Here is a 26,083-nt window from a genome sequence, read left to right as displayed (position 1 = left end):
TGAATTAGGGTAGAGCTGCAGTGGAAAAAGCCTGACCACCTTAACGCAAAGGTAAACAATGTTGGCTTGCCTATCAGAGTGCCTTTGTAAACTGTAAACTATATAGAAGTGTATAAAAACTGCCATCTTCTCTCGAATAGAGGGAGAACGTTGCATTAACCATATTGGTTGGATGTGCGTTCTGTCCTGTCCAGCTTTCCTGATTTATGAGGTCCCTGGATTTGGGTCTGGAAAAAGCAGGAGTGGGACTGTTCTTGTTCTCTTGCCAAAGACCCCTGGAAAAAGGATAGCTGGAGTGAGGATGATGGGAGGAGTGGGTGTCTAAATTTGGAGTCTACAGGCAGGAGTGGTACCACACCTGGAGAGTATGAAAAAATGTAGAAAAATCTGGAGGATGTGAAAAATTATAGAAAAATCTACTCAGGCCATTGCTGAGGAGTCTGGTGGAGGGCTGGGGACTCCATTGTGGCTGAATCTGCCAGAATTTGCTCTCAGTGACCTTCAGTGAAAGAGACTGGGCTGGAAAATGATGGAGTCTATAAAAACAGCTGAGCTGTAGAGGAACCAAAAGGAGAAGGAATGGATCGAGGCCAAGAAACGATTCACAGCAATAATGAAGGCAGGAATGATAGGTCAGGGATTGAAGTTAAGTGTCTGAGTGTGTGTATGTGTAGGGGAAGGAGGAGTTCCTGACAGAAATTGCCCATCAAAGGCAGCTAGAATAACGAAAGAAGCTGCCAAAACCAGCAGCAGTAAAGAACAGATCACGTACATCATCCAGAAAGGAGCCACGATGGCTCTGGAGCTGCTGTGAGTCGGCAGGGGAGTGCTGAGAGGTGGGGTGGGCATGAGGGAAAGCAGGGCAGGGTGCCAGGGCACAGCACAGCAGAGGAATTGAGTTCACAGCCCCATCTCCTGGCCCGTTTGGTGCCCCGTGTTGGCCACAGGGACCAATTCCTGCAGATCTCAGCGTGGGTGTGACTGGGAATTGTTCGTTCTGCTGTGAAGATGAAGGATGTGTCCATAATGAGATGCAGGAATTTTACCTGCATATTGTAAACCTGGGGATTAACTGGATTCCGCTGCAGTTCTGGGAACCAGAAGTGTGTGTGTGCAGGGTCCCAGCTGGGGTCTGACAATCCTCCATCCAGAATTGATGCTGTTTTAAGAAATATTGACCTCTTCAAGACCAGACTGGACAGGGCTTGAAGCAACCTGCTCTGGTGGAAGCTGTCCATAGAAAAGGCTTGGAACTTTCAGATTCCTTCCCACCCAACCCAGTCTATGATTCCATGTCCTCCTAAGTGGTGCTGAGGAGCAGAAAGTTCCAGAATGTTGGTATGAGCATGTGCTCCCCTCAGAGAACCAGCTTGGCCACAGTGACAACAGACCGGCTAATGGGCAGCTCTGGCCAGGAGCACTGATGAGGCAGCTGTGGGGGAAAAACAATTAAAAAATAAATAAAACCCAGTAGAAGATAGCAGCAATGCAGATAACAAGGTGGGAGGAGGGTGAAATAGGAACAAGAGCCTCCACACACCCAGCCACAGCTCCATCCCAGCTTTTCCGCAAGGAAATGATGCTCGTTGGCACCTGGCATCCTTCAGGGACCCTGAAGGCAGCAAGGGGAGCACAGAAAGCACTGCTGGTCCTCAGGAACCATCACAGAGCTCTCAGGATCAGCCTGCCCTGAGCTCAGGGCTGGAGCAGAGCAGATGGCTGCAATCTGGCCTTGAAACCTGTGGCTTTCCAACAGCAGCATCATTTCCTGCTCCCCATCACCGTTTTCTGGGCTTTCTGTCCATGCTCAGGCCAGATTGCTCACATGGCAGAAAGCAAACAAGCTAATGAGTTGTTTTGAGCTGTTAAATGCAGGGTAGCTGCAGGCAGAGGGACTCGCGTGTGTGGCAAATGTCACAACGTTTGGCAGTTGCCCAGGCAACTCCTGGAGGGGGTTGTCAGCTGAAAGCCTTTATTTTGGACACCCTGAGGTTAGGTTTTAGTCCAAACCCCCAAATTGCAGCCCTCTGAGTAAAGACTTCTTTCCACGGTGGTGATTTTTGTTATTATCATTTTTAAAAGATCTCTCCCACACATGAAACACCCCATCTTTGGGAAAACATTCAGGTGTGAGGGTCACAAAGCAGGAATGTGGCTTCATGCCGAGGTGTTTGCTCTTCCCTGGGTTCTGGATGCTTTTTTGGAAGGCAGTGCTGAGGTCAGAGGTGGAGGGAGGGAGCTGCTGGCTTGGCTTTCTGTCAGTGATGCTGTCTCAGGTTCATTGTGGACCGAGTCAGGTGAGATTTCACTGCCTCACCAGCCCTGCAGTGCTGGGATGTGGGGTTCATTTAAACTGGAAACATTTCAACTGGGTTTAACTTTTGTATATATAGGGTAAGAAAGAGAGTTTGCATTTATCTCTCCTGAAGTCAGGTTGGGAGAGCTGGGGGTGCCCAGCCTGGAGAAGAGGAGATTCCAGAGAGACTTTAGAGCAACTTCCAGAGCCTAAAGGGGCTCCAAGAGAGCTGGAGAGAGACTTTGGGCAAGGGCCTGAGATGTCAGGACATGGGACAATGGCTTAATACTAAAAGAAAGGGAGTTTTAGATTAGATTTTAAGAAAGAAATTATTTTGTCTGTAGCTGATGAGGCCCTGGCACAGGGTGCCCAGAGAAGCTGTGGCTGCCCCTGGATCCCTGGAAGTGTCCAAGGCCAGGTTGGACAGGGCTTGGAGCACCCTGGAATAGTGGAAGGTGTCCCTGCCCATGTCAGGCACTGGCTGATCTTCAAGATCCCTTTCAAACCAGTCTGTGATTCCATAATTCACTCCATACAGGATAAAATATTTCTCTGTCATTTTTCAGCTCCGTGTTCTGAGATAAACTTTTATTCCCATCCCTTCCTCCACCCCAGGAACAGAGCTGAGTTTCTCCTCTCTTCCTAGACCTGGATCAGAGGGAAGGCACGAGGGAGGTGTAACATTTTCTATAGGATTTGAGGTGCAGGGTGACATCTCCCCATCTTCCCTGTCCTCACAGAATCACTCCCTAGCCAGGCCTTGCTCCAGCTCAAGGGAGCACCTCATTGTCAAAGGCCCCTGGAATTTCCTTTTTCCCCAGTCAAGTTGGGAAAAAAAAAAAAAAAGAGAGAGAGAGAGAGAGAGAGAGAGAAAAGAAGCAAAGAAGTAATTCCTGCATGCAATAAAAAGATACACTATCTGCTGAATGAAATATAAAGGCTTCACAGCAGCTGTCTCCTGAGTTTGCATTTACCACCACTCCTGATTGGAAGGCTTGATAAAGTTAATGGGATTTTTACCTCCCTCCCCCTCTCCTCCCTCTCTCTGGAAGGTGGAAGTGTAACAAATTGGATTGGAGTGTGTCTGTCCTTTGTGCTGGCTCCGAGGAGTGCTCAGATCCGAGCAGAGAGGGGTCAGGGGGCTGCCAGCGAGGACAGAGCTGACAGGGTTCACTTAATGCTGTGAAGATGGATGGCAGGGTCACCTTTTCCCATCCCATTTCCTTGCAGGTCTGTTTGTGACCCCCTGAGCTCATGGAGAAGGGGAGCAGTGAGGCCAGGAAGAGTTGGGGACAGCTGGGGGCCCTTTCCCTGTCATTGCTCAGGTGCTCAGTGACGTACCAGAGGTGAAGTGGTGTGTGTTTGGGCAGGGAACCCAGGCTGCAAAACTGAAACTGGGGACTCAAAGCCTGCCCTGAAGCTTCTCCTCCTTGTCTTGTGCAGCCAGGCTGGCCCTGACTCTTCCTCACACAGCCCTGCAGGATGGCCAGGGAAATGGCTCAGGAATCCCCTTGAGTCTCTGCACAAAAGGTTTGAGGAAACATCTCAGGATGTCCTTGGATCAGAGGGAAATCTGCTCTGAGCACCTTGTCCAGCCCTGGAATACAGATAAAGCCCAGAACGAGGAAAGCTGTGCTACCCTCAATTCAGAGCCCAGTGCAACACCAAGAACCTGAGCATCCCTCCCAAAACATGAGTGTGTGTCTCTCCAAAGGTGAGCCAGGGCAGGAAAGGATCACAGGAACATGCAGAGCCATGCAGGAGGTGTTGGAATCTGAGGTATTGATGATTCTGAGATTGTAGAAAGTCTCTGTCTTTCAGCCCCGCAGCCAAAGCAGAAGCCATAATTGGTCTGTGCTGGTTTCCAGGTTGTTTATTCTGTTTCTCTCTCACATGTTCTGCTGCCCTGCCCAGCTCTGTCCTGCAGGGCAGCGTGTGGGGCTCTGCCCTCAGTGGGATGTGACAAACATTCAATACCAGAAACTCCCTGGGCTGGATTTACAAGAACGTGCCAATATCTGTCACCTACGTTGGACAGTGTGTCCCCAGCCTGAACCAACAGAAAAATGCCAACACCACAGTGAGACATGGAGGGCATGAAGAAGGAGAAAAAGGACAAGGCACGCCCAATTTCCTCCATCTTGTCCCCTTTGTACGCCTCATCTAGAATCCTAAAATTTTACTTTTGCACCTGTGCCACACTTAATTATTACTGATATCAAACACTCAGAGCTTGTAATTCATCCTGTAAGATTGAAAACTCTTTTCCATGGACAGAGATCACAGACAGTGTCTCTGGGGGCTCTGTCCAGGGGCGTTCCTGACCCCTGCCAGGGTCCCAGACCTGCCAGAGGGAAGCCCTGGGGTCCCACAGGAGGCAGGTCATAGTGACACTGTCCCCATGACCCCGTGAGGAGCTCACACAAGAACCAATCTGTGACAGCAGAACTGGCTTTGGCCTTGAGTGGGGAACTTTCTAAGAGAACCATTTCCCATCACAGCCCAAACTTCAGCATTTTTTGCTCTTCTGAGCTGTGTCTGGGACCAGTTAGATGGCAGGGATCTGTTCCAGGTGGGAATGAGCAGAGAGCATCATCCTCTGACTCCACAAGGGTGATGTAAGTGCAGTGATTTTTATTAGTTTATTTTATGTATTTGCTTTGTTTGTATTTGGTCTATGGTAGTTGTGGTACACTATGGTCCTTAGTTTAGGTGTTGATAAGGTTGCTTTTGAAATTAGTTTTGTTGTTTGATTCCATTTTTTATGGGTATTATGTTTTTAAAAGGCTTGTTTTCTAAGACCTTAGATGGTGTTACAGGCCATAGCAAGAGGTGTAGGGTAGGTCTCTAATTATTTAGTGCTGTTTTTTATTATTGTGGGTACGCAGTGTTTGCTTTGGTGTGTTTGGGGTAGCGTGATGTATTTAATTTGTCAGGCTTTTCTGTACTAATATTTGGACTTTTTATAGGAGTTTTATTTGTTTGGCTTGTTTGATGGTAGTCTCACAGTTATGAGAATTATTGTTTATGGTTAGGTTTACTCTTTGGTCTTGTCCTTACTTATAGGTGGTACCTGTACCACCTGTGAGTAATCTGCTGAAAGTTCCCGAGTTTCTTCCATCTTTAACATTGGTTTTTCACAAGAGTGTGTACAATTCTCTAGTAGCTAGAAGTTTTTCACCCCTTCCATACACAACCTCCACAGCAGGTGAGGATCTGAGGAGCTGGAGGAGATGAAGGGCAGCTCAGGCTCAGTGCTCAGCCAACACAACCTCTGCTCACCCCGAGTATCTCCAGCCAAAGTAACACCCAGCAATAAACACAGTTGCTGACCTCTTGGTGCTAATTTAAATGAATAATAAAGGCAAGTGCAGCTTTACCCATTGCATTTTAATTATGTGATAAGAAAAGTGCTGAAACCAAAAGAAATTTGCAACGGTCCTTGCATTTTTATATTGGGAAAAACAAGCAAGGGTGGCAGGTGAAGTCTCCATATCCAAGAGTTCATTTTAATTAACTCCTGCAAATGAATGGACTTTTTGCTGTGACTCTGGCTAAGCTGTATTTGGTTGGGTCACTGTGACTGAAATGTGACAGCCAAGAGGAGAGCTTTGAATGGTCCAGCTTGATGAAGGCACAGGAAGAATTTCTCTCCTTTTGGTCATATTTATGTTTTTCTTGCTTGAGGCAAGTTGTGAGTCCTCTGTGGGGAAAGCTGTAGCAATCCTCCTCAAGACTCCAGGACCTTAGAAGTCTTTTCTAACCGTAATGATTCTGTCATTTTATGGAGTGTTCTTCAAGATTTGAGCAAAAAATGGCACCCTGGGAAATTTGGGGTGCTCCAATGCTGCAGGAATTCATAATTCCAGGACAGAGGTTGGAGAAGTGGCAGAAACAGGAGTCCTTCTGCCCACAGGTGCTGAAAACTTGTAAAATTTACATCCACCATGGAACAGAAGTTGGATTTCCTCCCCAGTTGTGCCTCTGCTCTTGTTGCCTAATATCAAAAGAGAAAAACTCTTGTAATGGTCTTAAAATACTAAAATAAAAAGCAGACCTTTATCTGGAAGCTTCCAGGAGTCCCAGTGATCCTGGGTACACCCAGTATTGCCTTTCTGCAAGTTTTATAAGTTTATCAAATTATCATATCTAACAAATATTGGTTTATAAATTAGTTAACATAAATTAGAAATTGGTTGACATAAATTAGAAGAGCAGTTGGTTAGGTAATTCTCCCCCTGGATTCTGCCCCAGTGAAGTTGATCCAGGGCTTCTTTGATCTATTTCTTGTTGTGTCTTCTCAGGTTCTGACTGGAAAACAAAACATTCTTTTTGTAGATCCTCTTCTTGAAAATAAGACTAAATAGTATTGCAGAAATGTGTTAGAAGCTTAGCTTATTTTTTTAAAATCTAAGAGAAAGGTCAGGAAAAATCCTAGGAGCTATGTAACTATGGAATAGTAGTCTAAAGAGCTACAAACAGATGAAAAATATATAAAAAGCAAAAATGTGTGGACATCACTATGCTTGTACCCAAGGGTTTCCTGCTGCCCATCAGTGGATTTGAGATGCTAAAACATTTTAGGAGCACCAATGGGCATGAGCTGAGCCCAGCACAGGTCCTGTGCCCAGCCAGACTCTGCTGTGCCCACAGCAGCCCTCTCTGGCCTGGGTCCTGGCAGGGACACGGATCTCAGGCACTGCTGAAGGCTCTGTGCTGCCAGAGGAGAGAGGACCAGGATTTCTGTCCCTGGAACAATGTCCCACGGGAATGGCAAACACTGGCAATGGCAGGCTGGTCTTGGGAACAGCCGTGTTGGAGCACGAGCAGAGCTGTGAGTAAATTAAGAGTTAAGCACTGTGAATAATCAGGCTGCAGAGGTGATGAATTATATGCCCACACAAGTGTGGATTCTGGGCACAGGGAGGGCCAGGGCTCTGTCCCTGTGATGCCATTTGGTTTTTCCTTTTTTTTTTTTCTATGTTCCCTGTATTATTCACTGATCACTCTGCACAGCTCCTGGAAGGTGCCTGTGCCCAACTGGGCTGGGGCTCTGTCTCCAGGCAGCCCTGACACAACCAGAGCACACAGCCTCAAGCTGTGCCCAGGGAAATTCAGGTGGGAGAGCAGGAAAAAGCTTTTCCAGAAAGGTGATGAAGCTCTGGGATGGCTGCCCGGGGAGGTGGTGGAGTCACCAGGCCTGGATGTGTTTGAAAAGCCTGGATGTGGCACTGGGTGAGCTGAGCTGCTGGGGCTGGGCTGGACTCAATGCTCTTGAAGGTCTCTCTCAACCCAGTAATTCTGTGAATTCTGTAAATTCACACATCTATTGGTAGCTCTGTAGCCTATTGTATTAGTGGCTAGTTTTCCCAGTAATTTTCCATGGCCTTTCCTTAGGCAGAAAGACAAAATAAATTCCAGAGCCCCAAGCCCCAGGAGGTGCAGGGCCCCAGTGCTATCTTGGTTCTTCCTGGGAACCAAGGCTGAGAACAACTCTTTGAGTTACATTGCCATGGACAAAGCACAGCCAGTGCCAAGGGGGGTTCCAGAGAAGGGGTTTGGCCTGGGGGTGAATTGCATCACCACTTGTCCTCCTAATTGGTGCTTTTTTATCAATTATGCTAATTGATAAATTATTATAAATAATTATAAATTATTATAATTTTATCAATTATGCTAATTTCCTAAAACCTATAAAAGCATACTCACCCCTGGGAGGGGTAGACTTTTGTGGACATCTTTCCACAACGGCCCCTGAAGGCCTTCAAATAAAGATCTGCTCTTATACAAAATTTTATATAAAATATATAAATTTTATATAAAATTTTATAACTAAATATTGCTAAAATTGTCTCAAGTTTCGTTTGGGAAAAAGGCAACACCTGTCTCATTTATTTATTTATTTCTCCTTGCAGAGTGGCGGCAGGCGAGCGGGGCGAGGATGATCCTTCAGGATGAGGACATCACCACCAAGATAGAGAATGACTGGAAGAGACTCAACACGCTGGCACACTACCAGGTACCTGTGGGAGAGGGTGGGTAGGAGTTAGGTCTTCTTTGTGGCAAAACAAAAAGCAAAATATTATTCTCTTGCCCAGGGAAGTGGTGTAATGTTTTGTCTATTTGAGCCAGGTCTCATAAGCTCTCGCAGACAAACATCATACCCTTGATAGCTCAGCTACCTCAGGTGGCCTAAAAGTAGCAGGATGGTTCTTGTGATAGTGTTGGAAACAAAAAAGTTTTAATAAAAGGCAAAATAAATAAGCTCTTTAAAGATAAAAACCGAGCCAGGGCAAGAGGTTCTTGCTCCTGCTAAAACACCTCACAAAAGCCATTTACTTCTTTTGTTCTCTTCTTTTCTAGTGAATAGCTTAGGCAGGCCTTTTTAGCTTCTATCCAGTTAGCTATCCTTAAGTTTGAAGTGAAGTCCCCAAGGTCCTATGAGGTGTCTTTTAACCAAATTGAGGAGAGAAACTTCTAGGCTTTTGTCCTTTTTAAGGACACAAAGAGTAACTTGTTTACTCCATCAACAGAGGGCACATTCCTACAGTGGTGGAATCAGTACTCTTGGAAGAGCTCAAAAACTTGTGAATGTGGCACTTGGGGACGTGGGTTAGTGGTGGCCTTGGCAGTGCTGGGTGAACTGTTTGGCTCGATGATCTTAAAGGTCTTTTCCAACCTTAATAATGCTGTGATTTTTATTATGCTAAAACGCAGAGGTAAAGAATGGTTGAGTGGGCAGTAACTGGGCAGAACCCCCATGTTGAGCCATCCCTCCTGTCCTTGTCCCAGTTATCCTGAACAATGCAAGAGAGGAAGCCAAGGGTAGCAAAAAAAAATCTTCTTTCCCTCTCAAAGGACGCCCCTGGTGAGTGGAGGTGGTGAAGAGGAGATGAGGACAGCACGAGTTAACATTTCTCATCTAGACAACAAATCCATGCCCCTTTTTCCAATGTATCCACAGTCTTTTAATGCCAGCAGAGTTCAGAAGGGTGGAAGAGAGAAAAATGGAAAGAGGGAGGCTTGGTGACTGGAAAAGGGAGGTGGAAGACAGCATGGCTGGAGACCATGGAGCAGTGGAGTTGTTATTACAAGGATCTTTTCTTTTTGATCCTTAACCTGGTCCAGGTGACCTGCTCTGCTTCCCTTCTTCCCTGCGTGACCTGGAAATTCATAATAGAGGGTTAGAGATGTCTGAAAATGTCTGACACAAGTGGTAGATTTAATGAAAAAAGTGAAGTTTTAGTCAAAGTCTTCTTGAAAAAAACCACCATCAAAAAAGACCTCATTAAATTTAATCCGATGCTGACGATTTTGTCATTTCCTCCATCACACCTCAGCAACCTCTGTTTCATAACAAGATTATTTTCTCTTGTCACTTAAGTGCTGAGCTGAGGAGGCAGCAAGCAATAATTTGAAAAGGAAACAAAACTTTTCCTTCAGATTGACTGAAGCATTGCTGGATGATTTTGATTTTTTTTTTCCCCAGACAGAGCAAGGACGTTTCCTGCTTTTTTTCATCAACAAACCAGGCATAATTTTCTTCCCTCTCTGTGCTTTTTCCATGTTTTCTTTGCTTCAGGCAATGAGCTCCCAGCTGTATGATGAGCTGGGCCAGGTCCTCAGGAAACATCATTTTCCTGCCTGTCCTGAAGGCTGACACGGATCATGCTGGGACAGACACTGAGATTGCCTTTGCCTCAGTTTCCCCATCTGTGGTGTGGAGCTAAAACTACAAAGAGCCAATAATTGCCTTCCGTGATAGCTGAGGGGCTATTTAATTAGCCTCTGCAGTGCTTTGAAGATGAAAGTGCTAATTATTATTATTATTATTACACAGACAAGAGTTAGATGTCGTTAGAAGGGTTTTTTTTACCCATCTCCTCTTTATGATGTCTTATTTATCACAGATGTTCCTGATATGGCTCTTTTGAGCCGTGCCTTGTTAACATTTCTGATCTTATTTATCACAGATGTTCCTGATATGGCTCTTTTGAGCCGTGCCTTGTTAACATTTCTGATGTGGGACACACATGATGGGCCTTGTAGAAATGGAAAGTCTGGCTCCTTCAAAAAAGTCCTGTGGTCCCTCAAAACATTGTCCCACAACATCCTGGATATCAGCCACTCCCAACCTGCTGCTTTTCCACACCCTAGACCCTCTGACACCACAAAGAGAAAGAAGTTGTGGCTGTCCCTTCAACCCAGCAGTGCCCTTGTCACAGGGGAGGGTGAGAGGCTGACAGGATCATAGTGGAAAATTGTAGACAGGAATTTTTGAACCAAGCACCCAGATATTGCCTGCAGTCCAGGAGGAAAGAATGGAACATTTCACATTGGTTTTATCATCCTAAAGGGACAGCCAAGCCTGTTTGAAGTAGCTCAGATGATTTTGTTATTCTCATGCTCCTGCTCTGCCTAAGAGCTTCCCTGGGATGAACCTATTGTCAGATTTGCTGAGGTTAATGCAAAAAAAAACCCCTGGAAGTGTTTAAAAGGCCTCTGGATGTGGCCCTTAGGGACATGGCTTGGTGGTGAACACAGTGGGGGTGAGTTAATGGTTGAACTCCATGATCTTGAAGACCTTTTCCAACCTAAATGACTCGGTGACTCACATTGTCGTCACTGGACTTGAATCAGGGCCTGGATGGAGCAGAATCTGTTTGTCCCCAGCTGTCCCTTTGTCCAAGCACAGGATTCTGGATGTGTAACATCAGATTTTGTCCCTATTTATTACTAGACCAACTCAATGAAGAGAGAAATCAAAGCTTTGAGGGCAAACTGTGCCCTGCCTACAGAGACACCGATTTGCAGCTCATGCTGCCCTGGGCATGGTCCTCAGCCACTTTTCAGAAGTTTATTGACCCAATCCTTTTTTTTAATGCAGGTCCCAGATGGATCTGTGGTAGCTTTGGTCTCCAAGCAAGTCACTGCCTACAATGCAGTCAACAACTCCACGGTGTCCCGGACGTCAGCCAGCAAGTATGGTAAGGGTCTGTATGCTGGGATGGACTGGGAGAGCACTGGGAAGAGATCCCAAACATCACAGTGGTCACCAAACTCTAAGCACCAGCAGGGAAACTGATGGGCAGATGATTAGTTGGTGAAATGAGGCAGGAGGGGAGGATTTAGCCATCTAAAACTCTGGCATCTCATTCAAACTGTTGATCCAAGTGGCTGGGTTGCTCTTGGGAAGTTCTTCTTTCATTAATGAGAGGAAGAGTCTGTGTAATTAACTGCCTCCCTCTTAGATCACCAAATGCCACTCTTAGAGTTTGAGGTGTTTATCAGCAGAGCTCAAAGCAGTGGGCTGCTGTTCCCACTGTCCCCATGAGGCAGCTGAGAGTGACACAGCTGTGGAAGGGACACCAGGTGGGAACTCCTCTGCAGGGCCAAACCTCCTGAGCATCACTCACCCCCTCCACACCTTCCTCCCTGCACTAGAACTGCATCCAGCCCGTGCCTCACTAAGGTGATGCTGGACAGCAAAGAAAAACACCCCTGATGCACAACCAGAGTGCAGCAGACCCCCCTCCAACATGAATGCTGCTGTCATATCACTTTATTCATATTTTTAATTTATGGAAGTATCTCCAATCCTCCTTACTCTCTTTATCTTATGGGAAAGTGCAGTTACTCAATGTCCAGAGGTGCCCCCTTCCACTTTCTCCAAGGACATAAATGATCCATGAGGCCTTATTAATATTCATCCTCTTTGCCATGTTGTTGCAATTACTGAAAGACACAGTGACCTTTGGAAAGGAAGACTTGAGGGGGGTTAATTTCTGTTGGATTTCTTTAATTCTTTTGCCATTTGATTTTTTAGGAGGGGGGAATAGGGAAGGAGGCGGGGGGAGCAGAAGATGTGGTGGGTCAAAAAGTGATTGTTAATTGCAATTAAGAAAACAGCATCCAGAGAGAAAAAGGATATTCCATCTGATAATTAATATGTAGAGATTGGTAATGCATTAATGAGGCTGATTCAGATCTTGCTACAGAAAGGTGCAACACTTCTGATAATTATGGTTGGAAAAGGCAACATTGCTGGAAGGTCAGGGAGAGGGGAATGCCTTGTGCCCTCACTCAGAGGCAAAGAGAGGTAAAATTTGGAGGCTAAAAGAAATCTTGGAGAGGAAATTTGTGGATGTCCACCTGGGCGTCTGGCTGATTTCTGTCAAAACAAGATTTTAGAGCAGGGAGTAAGGAAGATGGCTGGGCAGGAATTGTTTGCTTTGATGCCAAGGGAGGGAGGGAAGGCAACTCCTAAATCTGGGGATGAGGAGCTACATAAGAGATCACATTACAGACAGCAACATTTTTATGTTAAGCAGCATGGCATGGCATGGATAAAATATGGGAAAACCAATCCCATAAGAAACTGGTTACCAAAAGGAACCTGTGCTACCCCCTGAACCAGCCCTGGGAAGTTTCTGGCACTGACAGTGCCACTTGCCAGGGAACATGATAAGAGATAAAGATTATGGACAGCTGGAAATCTGTGTTTGAACCTCACTAAATTTAGTAGTGTAGACATTGACATCACGCCTGGCTCGGTGACATCACTTGCCTTTGCTGAGCCAACCATGCAGTCATTGCCTTGAAAAATGCATTTGGTGGCACGTCACCAGCAGAATTCCTGAAAACCCCAAGCCCAAGAGCTGCTGAGACACAAAGGGGGCCCCTGGTTCTGTGTCTCCACAGAAAACATGATCCGCTACACGGGCAGCCCCGACAGCCTCCGCTCGCGCACCCCCATGATCACCCCTGACCTGGAGAGCGGCGTCAAGATGTGGCACCTGGTCAAGAACCACGAGCATGGAGACCAAAAAGAGGGTGACCGAGGCAGCAAGATGGTTTCTGAGATCTACCTGACCAGGTTACTGGCCACCAAGGTATGTGGTGAAGGCTGGGGACAGCGGGGTTTGAGAGTGCGGTGGAATTTCTTGCCGGCAAGAAATGAGAGGCCACTCAAAGGATGCCAGAGTTGGGTAAAAAGAGAAGAACAGCAGGAAAATAGAGCAAAGGGAGAGTTCTGAGCATGGGGGGGAGGAGCTTGAGTTTTGAAAGCAGAGTCAAAAAGAGACACTGGAAAAGCAAGGAGGAGTTACAATCCAGGGCCATGAGATTGGTGGAAAAAGCACAGGAGGAGGTGCCAGAGTTTTTGATTATACTGGTTTGTAATTTGTACCAAAATTGAGCAAGTGAAGAGCCAGGGCAGGTGCTCAGAGTAGGTTCCTAAGATATGTCAGGCCTCGTAGTCTGAAATGGCTCCAATACCACAAAATACTGGGATTTGTGGTACAAATCCTCCTCCACATTTTTCCTGAGTCAATAAAGACTCTGTGCTGATGACTTGGAGAGAGCTACATTGACCTTACATTGAGACATGAAAACTCAGCATGCACAGAGAGAAAATACAGATTAAATCAAGTGGGGGCAGAGCAGGAACATCCTGACCTGAGTCTCTGAACACATCCACAACTTTTTCATTTTTTGTCAGGGTATTAATAGACACAAACACAATTCTATGCATTCATGCAAATGCTGTCTGAGTTTGCCCATCATACCCATTTCCATCACTAGTTTAAGTCCTACTTTTCAGATTTACCTGCTCATTTATTCCTCAGCTCATTTTTTCCTCTGATGTCTGGCTCTCCCTGCAGCCTCACTCAGGCTGGCTGAGCTGCAGAGGGATTTGGAGGAAAGGCAGCTTTGTCTTTAGCCCCTGGTCCATGCCCCATTCCCTGGCATCAGGAGGCTTTTATGGATCACACAACGTGTGAAAAATGTTGAAAAAGGGAAGTCTTGCTCCCCAGGGCTCAGGCCCCAGCTGGTGTAGACCAGCAAGCATTGGACTGATGCTGATTTATGTTGTCTGGGGATGCAGCCCCTACCCCACCACTGAACTGCTTTTGCTTTCTGTTCTGGGTCACAAACTCAACACTTGGGTTGTTTTTTTTTTGTTTGTTTTTGGTTTTTTTGTTGTTGTTGTTGTTGGTTTGTTCTTGTGGTTTTTTTTTGTTGTTGTTGTTTTGTTGGGGGTTTTGTTTCTTTGTTTGTTGGGTTATTTTGTGGAGATGACAGGAAAGCAGCTGCAAAACCTGCTCAGAAACAGAAGGAGTTAGCAAGGTTGGGGTTTTATTGTTTCCCCTCTTGGGCCAAGCAATTTTCTTTTCTCATTGTGACTGAGGGAGGGAGGGAAAGAGAGAGAGCAGTTGCTGTAATACAATCCCCAGGAATACTTTGTTAAACTGACAATGATTTTTATTCTGGTAAATCCCTGACCTCTGATGCCCAAGAGCCTCTTCCCTAAAAGCCTCAGAGGTGTTTGTGGGGGTGAACATGTAGAGAACTAATTCCCTGCAGGAACTGAACCTGAGGGCAGCTCTTCCATGTCAGACCAAGAGGATTTCCCCTCCGGAGCCCTTTCTGAGTCAGACTTGTGCTGCAGGGCTTTGTTCACCCCGAAGGAGTTCATACAAACAAAAGGTGCCTCTCTTTTGCTTCCCCAAGAATAAATCAAGTGGTGAATCAGCCAGAGACACCAGCTTTCTAATTAAGTGTTTGTTAGCTGTAGGTAAACTTGAGCCACTCTGGTGGAACCCAAGGTTTTATTTCTAGAAAGGAGACATTTCTTCCCCAGGTCTTTGGAGAAAGGGCAGAGTTTTATCTTGCAGGAAAGGAAATTTTTCATATCAAGGAATGTTTGTTGGAGATTCAATTGATTTTTAGTTATTTTAGCAGCTGTTTGTCCACATATAAATGTCTGTGAAGCTCTGGTGACAGAGAAAACGTGCCCTGCCTGGTTCCACCCCAAACCCAGCCTAGAACTCCTCAGCTGTCCCCTTCTCCAAGCCTGGTGACCCTCAGATATTCCAGCTCCTCTCCTCCCTGCTAAAAGTCCACTGTCCTCACAAGGGTGACTCTCCAAGCCCTGGATCTGGGATTCTCCTAGTAAGGAATAAAAGATGAGGAGGCCTCTTTGGAATGAAGTTGGTGTTATTTAGGACACTGGTCACACATTACCCACCCACCTCTCCAGGTTCCCTTCTCCTTTTTTTGTCTCCATGACACTTTCTGCTGTGCTCTACAGCCTTCTACAGACTTCTCTTCCCAGTTTAAAAGAGGATTGGGTGCAAGCCAGCCTGGAAAATGGCTGGGTTTTGTCTCATGGATGCACTAAAGCCTTGAGGATGGGATGCAGAGAGAGGAATCTGTGTGAAAATGAGGTGTAATTGTTCTTGTGATGATAAACATTCCTGTTTAAAAACATTAGTCTTGAAATTCCAGGTCATGTCACATTTAACTGATATTAGATGGCCCCCACTTTTCAATCACACCTCTGCTTATCCACAGACATGCCCTGTTTTCAGTGGGGCACCAAAATTCAACATCCTCTGCCCACTTGTTACCTCATATTCTTCCTTTCTTCCTTCCTTCTCCCACCAGGGCACCCTCCAGAAATTCGTGGACGACCTCTTTGAGACCATCTTCAGCACTGCCCACCGTGGCAGTGCCCTCCCCCTGGCCATCAAGTACATGTTTGATTTCCTGGATGAGCAGGCAGACAAGCACAACATCCACGACCCCCACGTGCGGCACACCTGGAAGAGCAACTGGTGAGTGAGTGACAGAGCCCAGCACAGCCCAGAAGGGCTACTGGGCTGGAAGGAGGGTAGAGGGAAGTGTGTTTGGGATCTGGCTGCTGGGGGAGCTGAGGACCCTGGTGTGGAGCTCAAAGGATGAGGCTCAGTCTTGTCAAGTCAACGGAGAAGTCAGAAGATCCCAAATTCTAAAGGATTAGCACTTTTGCTGAATAGGTCCCAGTTTGCCCTGTATTATGTGCAAATGGCAGGGTTTGTGAGGGATTTGATGGGGAAAAATGAAGTTTTTAATTGCTGCCCAGGATCACATAGGAATATCTAGGGAGGCATGGGAGAGGATTCAACACCACTGGCTTCATCTGCACTGGGTGTTCTTATTCCCAGCTCTATTTGTTTGCCCACACAAAGATATCTCAGGCCAGCTGAGAATTTTAAGGTATTTGAGACATCCTCAGAGGATGTGGAGTCCCCACAAGAGACTTGTACCCTCCTGGGTGGGAGCTGGAGGCCAGGAGAGCATCTCCAACTAAGTACTAAGTGTTTCAAGAGTCGGGAGGTGGGTGTGAGTCTTCTTTGGAGTGAGTAACAAAGTGTGACATCAGTGGCAAAGAGTGACATCAGCCCCCTGCTCCAGCTCCTCATCCCTGCAGTGGGACAGCAGGAAAAGCCAGGATCGTTGGAAAAAAAAAACCTCCTTTCTGCTGAGTCTCCCGGTTGGAAAGAGCTCCCTGGGGAATGGCTCCCTCCCCTTCTCCTGTGCAAACACAGGGACTATAAAAGGAGCAGCAGAGGAGAGCCGTGGGGCTCCCAGCTCATGCATTTTTTCCTTTTCCCAGCCATGCAGTTGGCAGATCGTCACAGCGCCGGTGACATAAAAAAAGAAACCCCATGCACCAAAGAGGCTTTCAACTAATGAAACATTAGCATATTATTAACATTATCTGCAGCACTAATCTAAGGCTGATTGCAGCCACTCAGCCTAAATGAGCAGGAGGTTTATTTAAGAGGGGAGGGGGGAAGGCAGAGTGTGTGTGTTTGTGGGAAAAGGGGCAGTGTGAAGAAATCTGCTCAATCAGATCAAATTAACTCAAAGTCACATCACAGGGCTTCATTATTCCCAGCCAGGGACATCGTCCCCTCTCCCCTCTCCACACCCAGGCACACAAACACACACTCTGCTCCTCACCATGGCTGTGTGTGCCATCCAAACACCTGCAGAAGGACTTCTGCAAGGTTCACTCATCCACTTCATCCCCCCAGTGATGATTCTCCATTCCCAGATGAAATTCCCACAACTCCGTTGTGTCTCATTGCCATTTTTTTCTTATTCTTCCCCGAGGCCCTGGGACAGGCTGTCCAGAAAAGCTGTGGCTGTCCCATCCCTGGACTGTTCTAGTCCACCTTGGATGAGGTTTGGAGCAAGCTGGGATAGTGGAAGGTGTCCCTACACCAAGGGTGTAGAACTGGATAGTCTTTAAGGTCTCTTCCCAGTCCAAGCACTCTATAACTCTGTGTTTTCCAGCATCTCCCTCTTCTCCTGAGCTTGGCTGACCAGATTCCCTGTGTGGGGCTTTCCTTACATTTGTTCTGTGATTTCGATGCTCAGGAGAACACACAGAAGTTTTGGAAAACACGGCATCACCCAAAATCAGGCTTGGAGATGAGTTTTTTACAGCGTTGTGAATGCAATGAGCAAATGGGAGGAACTGGGGAGTTTATCCTGAATATCAGGAGAATTTGCCAAGCTGAAAGGTGCAGGGAGTGAAGGCAGACTTAGCAATCTGCCTGAGAGAGAGACAGGGGCTGGGCTCTGTGCTCAGTGACACATCCCAGCTCCTGGGCCATGATCACTGCAGTGCATCTGCCCTGACAAAAGGCTTGAGGCAAAGGCTGGAGGTATCTCATACAAGGTACCTCAGGGCATCTCATACAAATGAGCTGCTCTTTGGAGAAAAAGGGGGGAAAGAGCTTTGAATTGCAACTGGAATAGCATTTCCTTGGTTAGGGCAAATATATTTTCATATCAAAGGCTGTTTCCCAGTTCCTTTTTTTTTTTTTCCTTGAGGCAAGGGGGCTTTCCCTATCATGTAGCAGCTGCTTCCTGCTCAGGGTACTGGGATCATGTGAAGGCTTGGGCTGGAGCAGTGGAGAGTGACAGGATATGATGTTCTACAGGGTGTGCCATGAGCATTCCCAATCTCCACCTGGGAGCTCTACCTACCTCTCTTCCTGTGGGGTTGCTGTGAGGGCTAAAAAGCCAAGTCCTTCAATGACAAATGTGTAGAATCCCAGAATGGTTTGGGTTGGAAGGGACCTTAAACTCATCCAGTGCCACCCCCTGCTATGTCAGGGACACCTTCCACTATCCCAAGTTGCTGCAGGCCCTGTCTAAGCTGTTTTTGGACATTTTCAGGGATCCAGGGGTAGCCACAACTTCTCTGGGCAGCCTGTTCCAGTGCTTTATAACCCATACCATAATAATTTTTGTGGGCTCAATGCCTGTCTTCACCTGATGGAGCAACCGACAGGATCAACTTTCCATTGCAAACTTAACACAGAGAGATCCAGAGTGTTTGTCATCACCTAAATTTTACTCCCATTAATTTATGGGCACCTTCAATGTGAAAAACGCCAATGACTTGTTTTTAGAATTTTTAAAAGTTTGATAATAATAAAATGGTTATAAAAATAGTAATACAAGTAGAGTAATAAAAATTTAGAGTTAGGATAATTACAAGACAATAAAAAGCAAAGAATTACAGATGTCCAGATATTTTTGGACACTGAGCTGCCAAAAACATGTTTTGGGAACAAAGGAATAACCCTTAAAAACCATACACTGTTGCATATTCATACATACTTCATGGTTATGCGTACATTCTATTTAAAACAAGAAACTCTGTCTGGTATGTGGCAGCTACTTCTTTTAATCCCCACGGCATCTTCAAGTCTGAGCAAGGCCTGAAGAAATTAGCTTCTTCTGAAAAGAAAACCATAAATTCCTTCTCTCTGGAAGATTTAGGTGTTCTGTGACTGTTCTCTCAAAGCGAGTTTCCCATTTCTTTAAAAAAAAAACAAACTGTATACATAGTTTGTATTTTAACATTGTGGTATAACCTAGAATTATATTTAACACATTGCTTAAGAGAATCAATACAGCATAACTTTCTAACATTACACATATAATATTCATTTTAATATTTGCAAAAAGCCAATCATAAAATATGCATTTTTCATATTCAACAAGGTTGCATTGACTCTAAACATCTGCCTTGCAAGGATTACAGGGATGAAAGGTGACGTCTCTACCATTTCTAGACTTTGTAGGGAGGAAATTCATTGTATAGCAAGGTTTATCCTAAAACCTTCACATCCACAGCTTGATTTTTGATCCCCACGTGCCATTTTCTGCTGTGATGTCTCCTGTGAGCTGTGCCCTGACTGTGTCCCCTCTGCCACCCCTCCTGCAGCCTCCCCTTGCGGTTCTGGGTTAACATGATCAAGAACCCACAGTTCGTCTTCGACATCCACAAGAACAGCATCACGGACGCCTGCCTGTCCGTGGTGGCTCAGACCTTCATGGACTCCTGTTCCACCTCCGAGCACCGGCTGGGCAAAGACTCCCCCTCCAACAAGCTCCTCTACGCCAAGGACATCCCCAGCTACAAGAACTGGGTGGAAAGGTGAGTTTCAGCTATGGGACGATGTTGATTGTTTATCTTAATTTTCAGCCTGGGTCAGGGTCAGGATTAAATGCGAGCATTTCGTATTCGAACTCAGATGTTTATAAATTCTTATCTATGTTACAGTCTCACAAACCAGAGTTTCACAGTACTTTAATAAGCTACAAAATGGCCTCGTATCTATCTCTGCAAAGCCTTTTAAGGATAAACTGTCCAATTAAGAAACGACACTTTTAACCCAATAAGTAATCACCTGTGCCCTGCAATGCAAATTTTTCTGTCCAATTGCAAAATACCACCCAAACCCATGGAGAAGGAGGTGAAGAAGAAGGACCAGCCACTGCACTAAAACCTCCATCTTGCTTTATAAATATTACTATATTCTACAACTTTAAGCTCCAAGTTTTTCCCCCATGTGATATTACACTTCTATTCAAACTCCACCCCCACAATCCCAGTGCTGTCATTCCATTTTGGAAGTTTCTCCACGGCCTCAGGTCAGTGCACTGTTTTCCTGGGGGTCAGTGCCTGGCAGCACAGAAAGTCTGGAATTCTCAGCAGCCAGGTTTCCACCAGAATGACATAAAGTGACACAACCAGGCTCTGCTTGTGGGTGGAGGTAGGAGGCAGCATCACTGTTGCTTTTGGAAACTGCCCTGAGGGCTTTTTTGTCTTTCACTTTTGCTAAGTGGAAATCTCCATGTTAGCCTTTTATTCCCTCAGTGCCTTGCAGCAGAGATGGAAATTCAGTTAATGGTGGGAGCTGAAGGTGTTTGCCATCATTGTTTCCTTTGAGGAGAAACTCTTGAGAAGTGGCAGGGGAAGGAAGGAAGGGGAGGTGATGTGTGCGAGCCCTGGGAAGTGTATGGGCTTCTCAGTCTTTCCACACAGGCCTGAAGTGATTTGCTGCTCTCAGCACCGTTGTGACAGTCCCCACACTGCCCAGATCCCAAGGGATTTATAATTATCCCGCAGCAACTTCCCTTGGAGGATCTCCTGTGCTTTGAGTGATTTGAGTGTGCCAGAGGATTGACAGAAGCTGACTGAAGCTCTGCAGATATTTTATATCAGGTCAGAGGCCTTTCCAAACATTTTGTCCACACTCCCAAAACCTGTGGCTGTACTTCCATCTGCTGTACCAAGGGTCACTGCCTGGAAAAGCTGCTCCACAGGGAATACAAGAAAAACATCTATTCCTGCAGCATGTTTGGGCTTCATTTTCTGTGGGGTTTCCCCCAGGACAAGCAAACAGCACATCCTGTTCTTCATCCAGCAGGAGATGGGCTTTGCTTTCCAACATTCTGCACTTGCCTGGCGTTATTGACAGGTTTGGGAACTGCACAGATGGGGAATGGTTGCTGCTCTGTAAATACAAAGGAGGGTTTATCCTACAGATCATTCCTGTGCTCTGCATCCAGCTTTCAGCAATGATTTCCTCTGGATGACTTCCCAGGCATGGCCTAAAATTGATACCATGTCCTGCAGGTTGTACAAGGCCTCTGCTGCTGCAGACACCTCACGCTGTGCTATAAATCCTTGTACTGCATTTGCTGGGGATGATTTTTTCTCATTTTGTGACAGGAGTGTGGCTGATCAAAGAGCTCCATCCCCTACTCAGCACAAGGCAGCTTTTTTCCCAACAATTCTCCCATTGGTCTGTGATTTGTCTGGACAATTATTTTTAGATGTGGTTAAACACTTCAGCAAATGTCGTTTCTAGGCAACCTGCAAGGCTCTTATGAGCTACCTTGCTTAATTATGACCTACTTTTGGTACCGTGTCCAAGTTTCTTAGTATGTATTGAGGCTGATTGCTGGATTGACCTGGATAATGGGAAGCAAGTGTTGGAGGTTCCATTTAGAAATCAAGTTTGTACCAACATGACCCAAAGGTGTCATTCTCTAATGGTGCTTTAGCAACACTCTGGGTGGCTTCTGTGGACAAATAATGTTTTCCATCTCAGAGTGGTTGATTTTATCTTGGGAGATGCTACATTTGAGTGACAAACTGAGGTATTTAAGTGGAGAATAGGATATTTCCTTATGCAAAAACCACCTTTTTTTTTTTTTTCTTTTTCTCTTTTCCCTCTGGATAAACAAAAGGCTGCGGTTTCCATTTTGGTTTTTTTCCAGTATTGATTTCACTTTACAATTTTTTGGAGCTAAATCCTGGTGCCCAGTGATCTTCAGCAATAGGTGCTGCATTTCCTTGGAAGTTTTCCCAAACAACTGGGTTTGCAAACGAGGTACATAACACCTCCTGCTGCTTGTAAACAGCCCTGGATTCCTGTCCCCAGCATGTGCTGGGTTGTTATCTGCACTGATGTCTGACAACTTGAACTGAAGCCCAAGGGGAGACTGCAGGTTTTGGAATATGGTTAGAGCTTCTTCCCTGCTTTTATTTTTGTGTGTCAGTTCCACTGACTCAAGGCAGTGGCACCTGGATGCTGTGGGAGATGAAAGAAAAAACCTATCAGGGATGAATAAAATATAATTTGAGTTCTACCCCGAGGTAATGAATTTCTTCTCTCCGTTCTGTGATTGTGCTTTGAGGGATTTTTTCCAAATCCAAAGGCTTCCAGTGCTGGTTGGAGCCATTTCTGTAGTCAGCATCAGCTGGAGATGGCATCCTTCAAGACCACTAGACTTCTTCAAAGAGTGAGTCAGGAGAGAAAAAGTCAGGGAGTTTAAGAAGTGGTTGAGTAAATCAGAAGAACCTGAAATCAAACTAACTTCTTTGACAAAGAGGAAACTCTTTAGAGGGTAATTAGTCAGTGGTAGATTGTACCCAACTTGAGGCACTCTGGATTAAAACGTGCCTGGATTTAGAGGTCTGAAAGTGGAACTGAGCTGGGTTACTCCAAGCCATCCCTTTAAAATCTCTGTTTTCTTGGTGTGGAGCCTTTAGGGCTCACAAACTCAGAGCAGGGAATGGCCTCGGCATGAGAAGGAGGCAGGGATGAAAGGACTTCCCTCCAATCCTTCAAATATTTGTTTTCCACCTGGGAATGTGCATTGGGAAGGGAATAGTTCCAGCTTCTGGCCTTACCACTGGTCTGCCTCCACAGGGTGGTCAACTGGAAATTGGATTCCAAAAGATTTCAACAGAAGGACTGTAATCTTCACTGGTTTTATTTGTTTGGCTCATGGTTTAGTGTAGGACTTTCTCATGTTTTCAGTTACTTCTTTGTGATGAGTCAAGAGTTGCCTTCAGAATTGGGATGCATGACAATGACTAATTAAAATATTTTTAAATTTACCAATTTTTGCAATTTCCTGTCAACTTAATGGAAAACTATATAAGAAATGGACAACTTCCATGACATTTTGAGAGGTTGGTTGTTTTAGTGCCCATTTCTGTAATTATTCAAGATAATGGATTTGCCGACAACAGCAACAAAAAAATTGTGCATCACTTAAATTTAGTTGAAGATGCTCCCTGCTCATTGCAGTGGGGCTGGAATAGACGACTTCTAAATGTCCCTTCCAACACAAACTATTCTGTGATTTCATGAAAGTCCTTTTATAACATTGTTGGAAGCAGAGGTGGATTCTGCCTGCTGAAACAACCCAGCTGAGAAATTCTGGCTTCTGGGAAAAAGCAGGTTCCCTGTTCAAATGAGACACACAGAGCTGGAAACACGTGGTTGAAAAGTGTCCCGGTGCAGCCACATCTTGGATTTCCTGCTGCAGAGCACAAGGCCTGATGAGGCAGGACAATTAACCCAGGAAATTGGGACAGGCTATTTGGCTTTTGTTGAAGCCACGAAGAGTCGGGCTGTAGTTCTAAAACAAAGTGGAGGCTTTTCAATTATCATTAAAAAAAAAAAAGAAAAAAAAAAAGAGGAAAAGAATGGTAGCGATAGAGCAGAATCTCATCTGACTTCAGTTAGTAAAACTCCATAGGCTCTGCTGAATTTACATTAGAGCAGCTTCAGATCTGCATCTTTTCAAGTTTACTTCAAATGTCCCCTTTGAGCCTGGAAATCTGGAGAACTTGGGAGCATTTGATGCAATCCCCAAGCAATACAAAGGGGAGCCTGTTCTAATTGGGACTGTCTCATTAGCATTCAACACCACACTGAAAAATGACAAAGGGCTGTGGCTGACCTTTCATTTCTCTCCATGCTGCCAAGCTTATGATAACACTTGTTTGAACTTCATTAACACCATTTAATTGCCTGCATCACAATCAATATGATGTTTCCCTGCCGAAGCCTGGCACGGAGGCAAGGATGTGGGAGACTGAAAAGGGGCAGAGCACAAAAAGCAGAAGTCAAAGAGTTTTTCCATTTCACATTGGTGCCCAAAACACCTGCAGGGCTGCAAGGAGAGGATCTGGTGCTCTTTTTTTTCCTTATCCCTGCAGGGACTCGGTCTCCTTTTGGCTGCTTATTGTGCATTGAAAAGAGCCCCTCTAAGAAAAACTTAAAGTCAATGGAGACATCACAAGTGTTCTTAACTTAAGAGTCATCCAATGAAGACCGTTCAAAATAGGCTTGCCAGGTTCAGGATCAAAAGAAGCTTAAAGTGATCTGATATGTGGGATTCAGAATTATAACATTTGCTTTTTATTGTGTTAACCTGGGTGCAAACTGTGCCTGGCATAGCTGGTGCCACTGGTGCCATAGCTGGTGGCCATGATCTCATCTGCTTTTTTTTCCTTACATGTACAGATACTTTTAGGATAAAGGGAACAGTTTTAAACTAAAAGGGAGAGATTTCAGTGAGATGTTTGGAACGCATTCTTTACTCAGAGGCTGGTGAGGCCCTGGCACAGAGTGCCCAGAGAAGCTGTGGCTGCCCCTGGATCCCTGGAAGTGTTCAAGGCCACGTTGGACAGGGTTTGGAGCAACCTGGGGTGGTGGAAGGTGTCCCTGCCCATGTCAAGGGTGGGACTGGATGATCTTTAAGGTCCCTTCCAACCCAAAACATTTTTGATTTGGTGATTCATGAAGCAGCTATGATTTGCATCGCATTAGCCTTTAGATGTCAAGGTCTAGATCTTGTTAGGAAGAGCTTTATGAGTATGTTTGGAGTACACAGAACAAACAGCCTGTACCCATTTGAGATTTCACCTACCCAGTGTGTCAGCTTGGGGTTTCAGGGCTCTCAAGTCACTAGGAAATCTCTACCTGTGCAATGCTTGTTTTTTCTGTTGGCCACTTTACAGCTAACTTTGGAAAGAAAGACAAGCTGGACCAATTTAAAACAATAAAAAGCTGCACGTACCCTCACATTGTGAGTTATTGAGGTTTTAAGGAAAAACTCTGAGGGCTTTAAAAAAGAGCATCACATGAGAGGTGCAAATCCTGGCTCTCTGTTAAAAAATTAGTTTTCTGTGCCCCCTCTCTCTCTCTGCTGGAAAGAAGGCTCAAGAAGTAGCATACCAAAGGTCAAGGCAGGGGGTGTTGTCAGTGGAGATAATAAAAAACAGCCTGGAAGGGGCCTCAGGAGGTCAACCGGAGCATCTCCTGCCTCAGGGCAGGATAATCTCTGTCTAAAGCCTTCCTGACAGATGCTTGTCTACCCCTTTCTTAAAGGCCTCCAACAACAGAGCCTCTGCTGTCCTCGGGCAATTCATTCCCGTGCTTCCCAGTCCTTCCCATCAGTGTTTTCCCTGCTAGGCAGCCAAAATCTCCCTGGCTGTAATTAAAGCTCAGGCATCGTCATGGTAGGGGGTACAGCTCATTCCCTGCCTCTCTGGGGCAGCTTTTGGCGTATCTGAAGACTGCTCACTTGTCTTTCTTCACTTTTCATCTTAAAAAAAAAAACAAAAAAAATCCCTGTGTTTTCTCATCACACTGAAAAGCTGTTCCTACGCAGCGCAGCTTTCAGCTGGCGAGATGGAAATGTGTCCATATGTGCGGGGTGCAGCCCTGTGGGAACCCAGGGCTTCCCTCTGGCTGCCCTGGCAGGTCTGGGACCCTGGCAGGGGTCAGGAACCCCCTGGACAGAGCCCCCAGAGACACTGTCTGTGATCTCTGTCCATGGAAAAGAGTTTTCAATCCTACAGGATCAATTACCAGCTCTGAGTGTTTGATAGAAGGAATAATTCAGTGTGGCACGGGTGCAAAAGTAAAATTTTAGGATTCTAGATGAGGGGTCCAAAGGGGACAAGCTGGAGGAAATTGGGTGTGCCTTGTCCTTTTTCTCCTTCTTCATGCCCTCCATGTCTCACTGTGGTGTTGGCATTTTTCTGTTGGTTCAGGCTGGGGACACACTGTCCAACGTAGGTGACAGATATTGGCACGTTCTTGTAAATCCAGCCCAGGGAGTTTCTGGTATTTAATGTTTGTAACATCCCACTGAGGGCAGAGCCCCACACGCTGCCCTGCAGGACAGAGCTGGGCAGGGCAGCAGAACATGTGAGAGAGAAACAGAATAAACAACCTGGAAACCAGCACAGACCAATTATGGCTTCTGCTTTGGCAGGGGGCTGACAGACAGAGACTTTCTACAATCTCAGAATCATCAATAGCACAGATTTCGACACAGCCC

General features: G+C 45.8%; 1 protein-coding gene across 4 annotated transcripts in view; it reads left to right on the top strand.

Moving 5' to 3' along the window:
- PLXNA4 (plexin A4) overlaps positions 1 to 26,083 on the top strand; it is a 476,129-nt gene that overhangs the window by 436,811 nt on the left and 13,235 nt on the right. For all 4 annotated transcript variants that reach the window (XM_085569917.1, XM_085569916.1, XM_077783705.2 and 1 more), the window contains exons 26-30: positions 8,212 to 8,315; positions 11,184 to 11,283; positions 12,998 to 13,188; positions 15,746 to 15,915; positions 19,371 to 19,583. In XM_085569917.1, coding sequence (XP_085426043.1) covers positions 8,212 to 8,315; positions 11,184 to 11,283; positions 12,998 to 13,188; positions 15,746 to 15,915; positions 19,371 to 19,583 — 778 coding nt within the window. The remainder of the gene's footprint in view (positions 1 to 8,211; positions 8,316 to 11,183; positions 11,284 to 12,997; positions 13,189 to 15,745; positions 15,916 to 19,370; positions 19,584 to 26,083) is intronic.

Source organism: Lonchura striata, chromosome 1A (assembly GCF_050655825.1).
Source record: "Lonchura striata isolate lonStrDom1 chromosome 1A, ASM5065582v1, whole genome shotgun sequence".
In the NCBI taxonomy this organism is placed as follows: domain Eukaryota; kingdom Metazoa; phylum Chordata; class Aves; order Passeriformes; family Estrildidae; genus Lonchura; species Lonchura striata.
The sequence above is the reverse complement of the archived record's forward strand: the minus strand, read 5'-3'. Positions and strand labels throughout refer to the sequence as shown.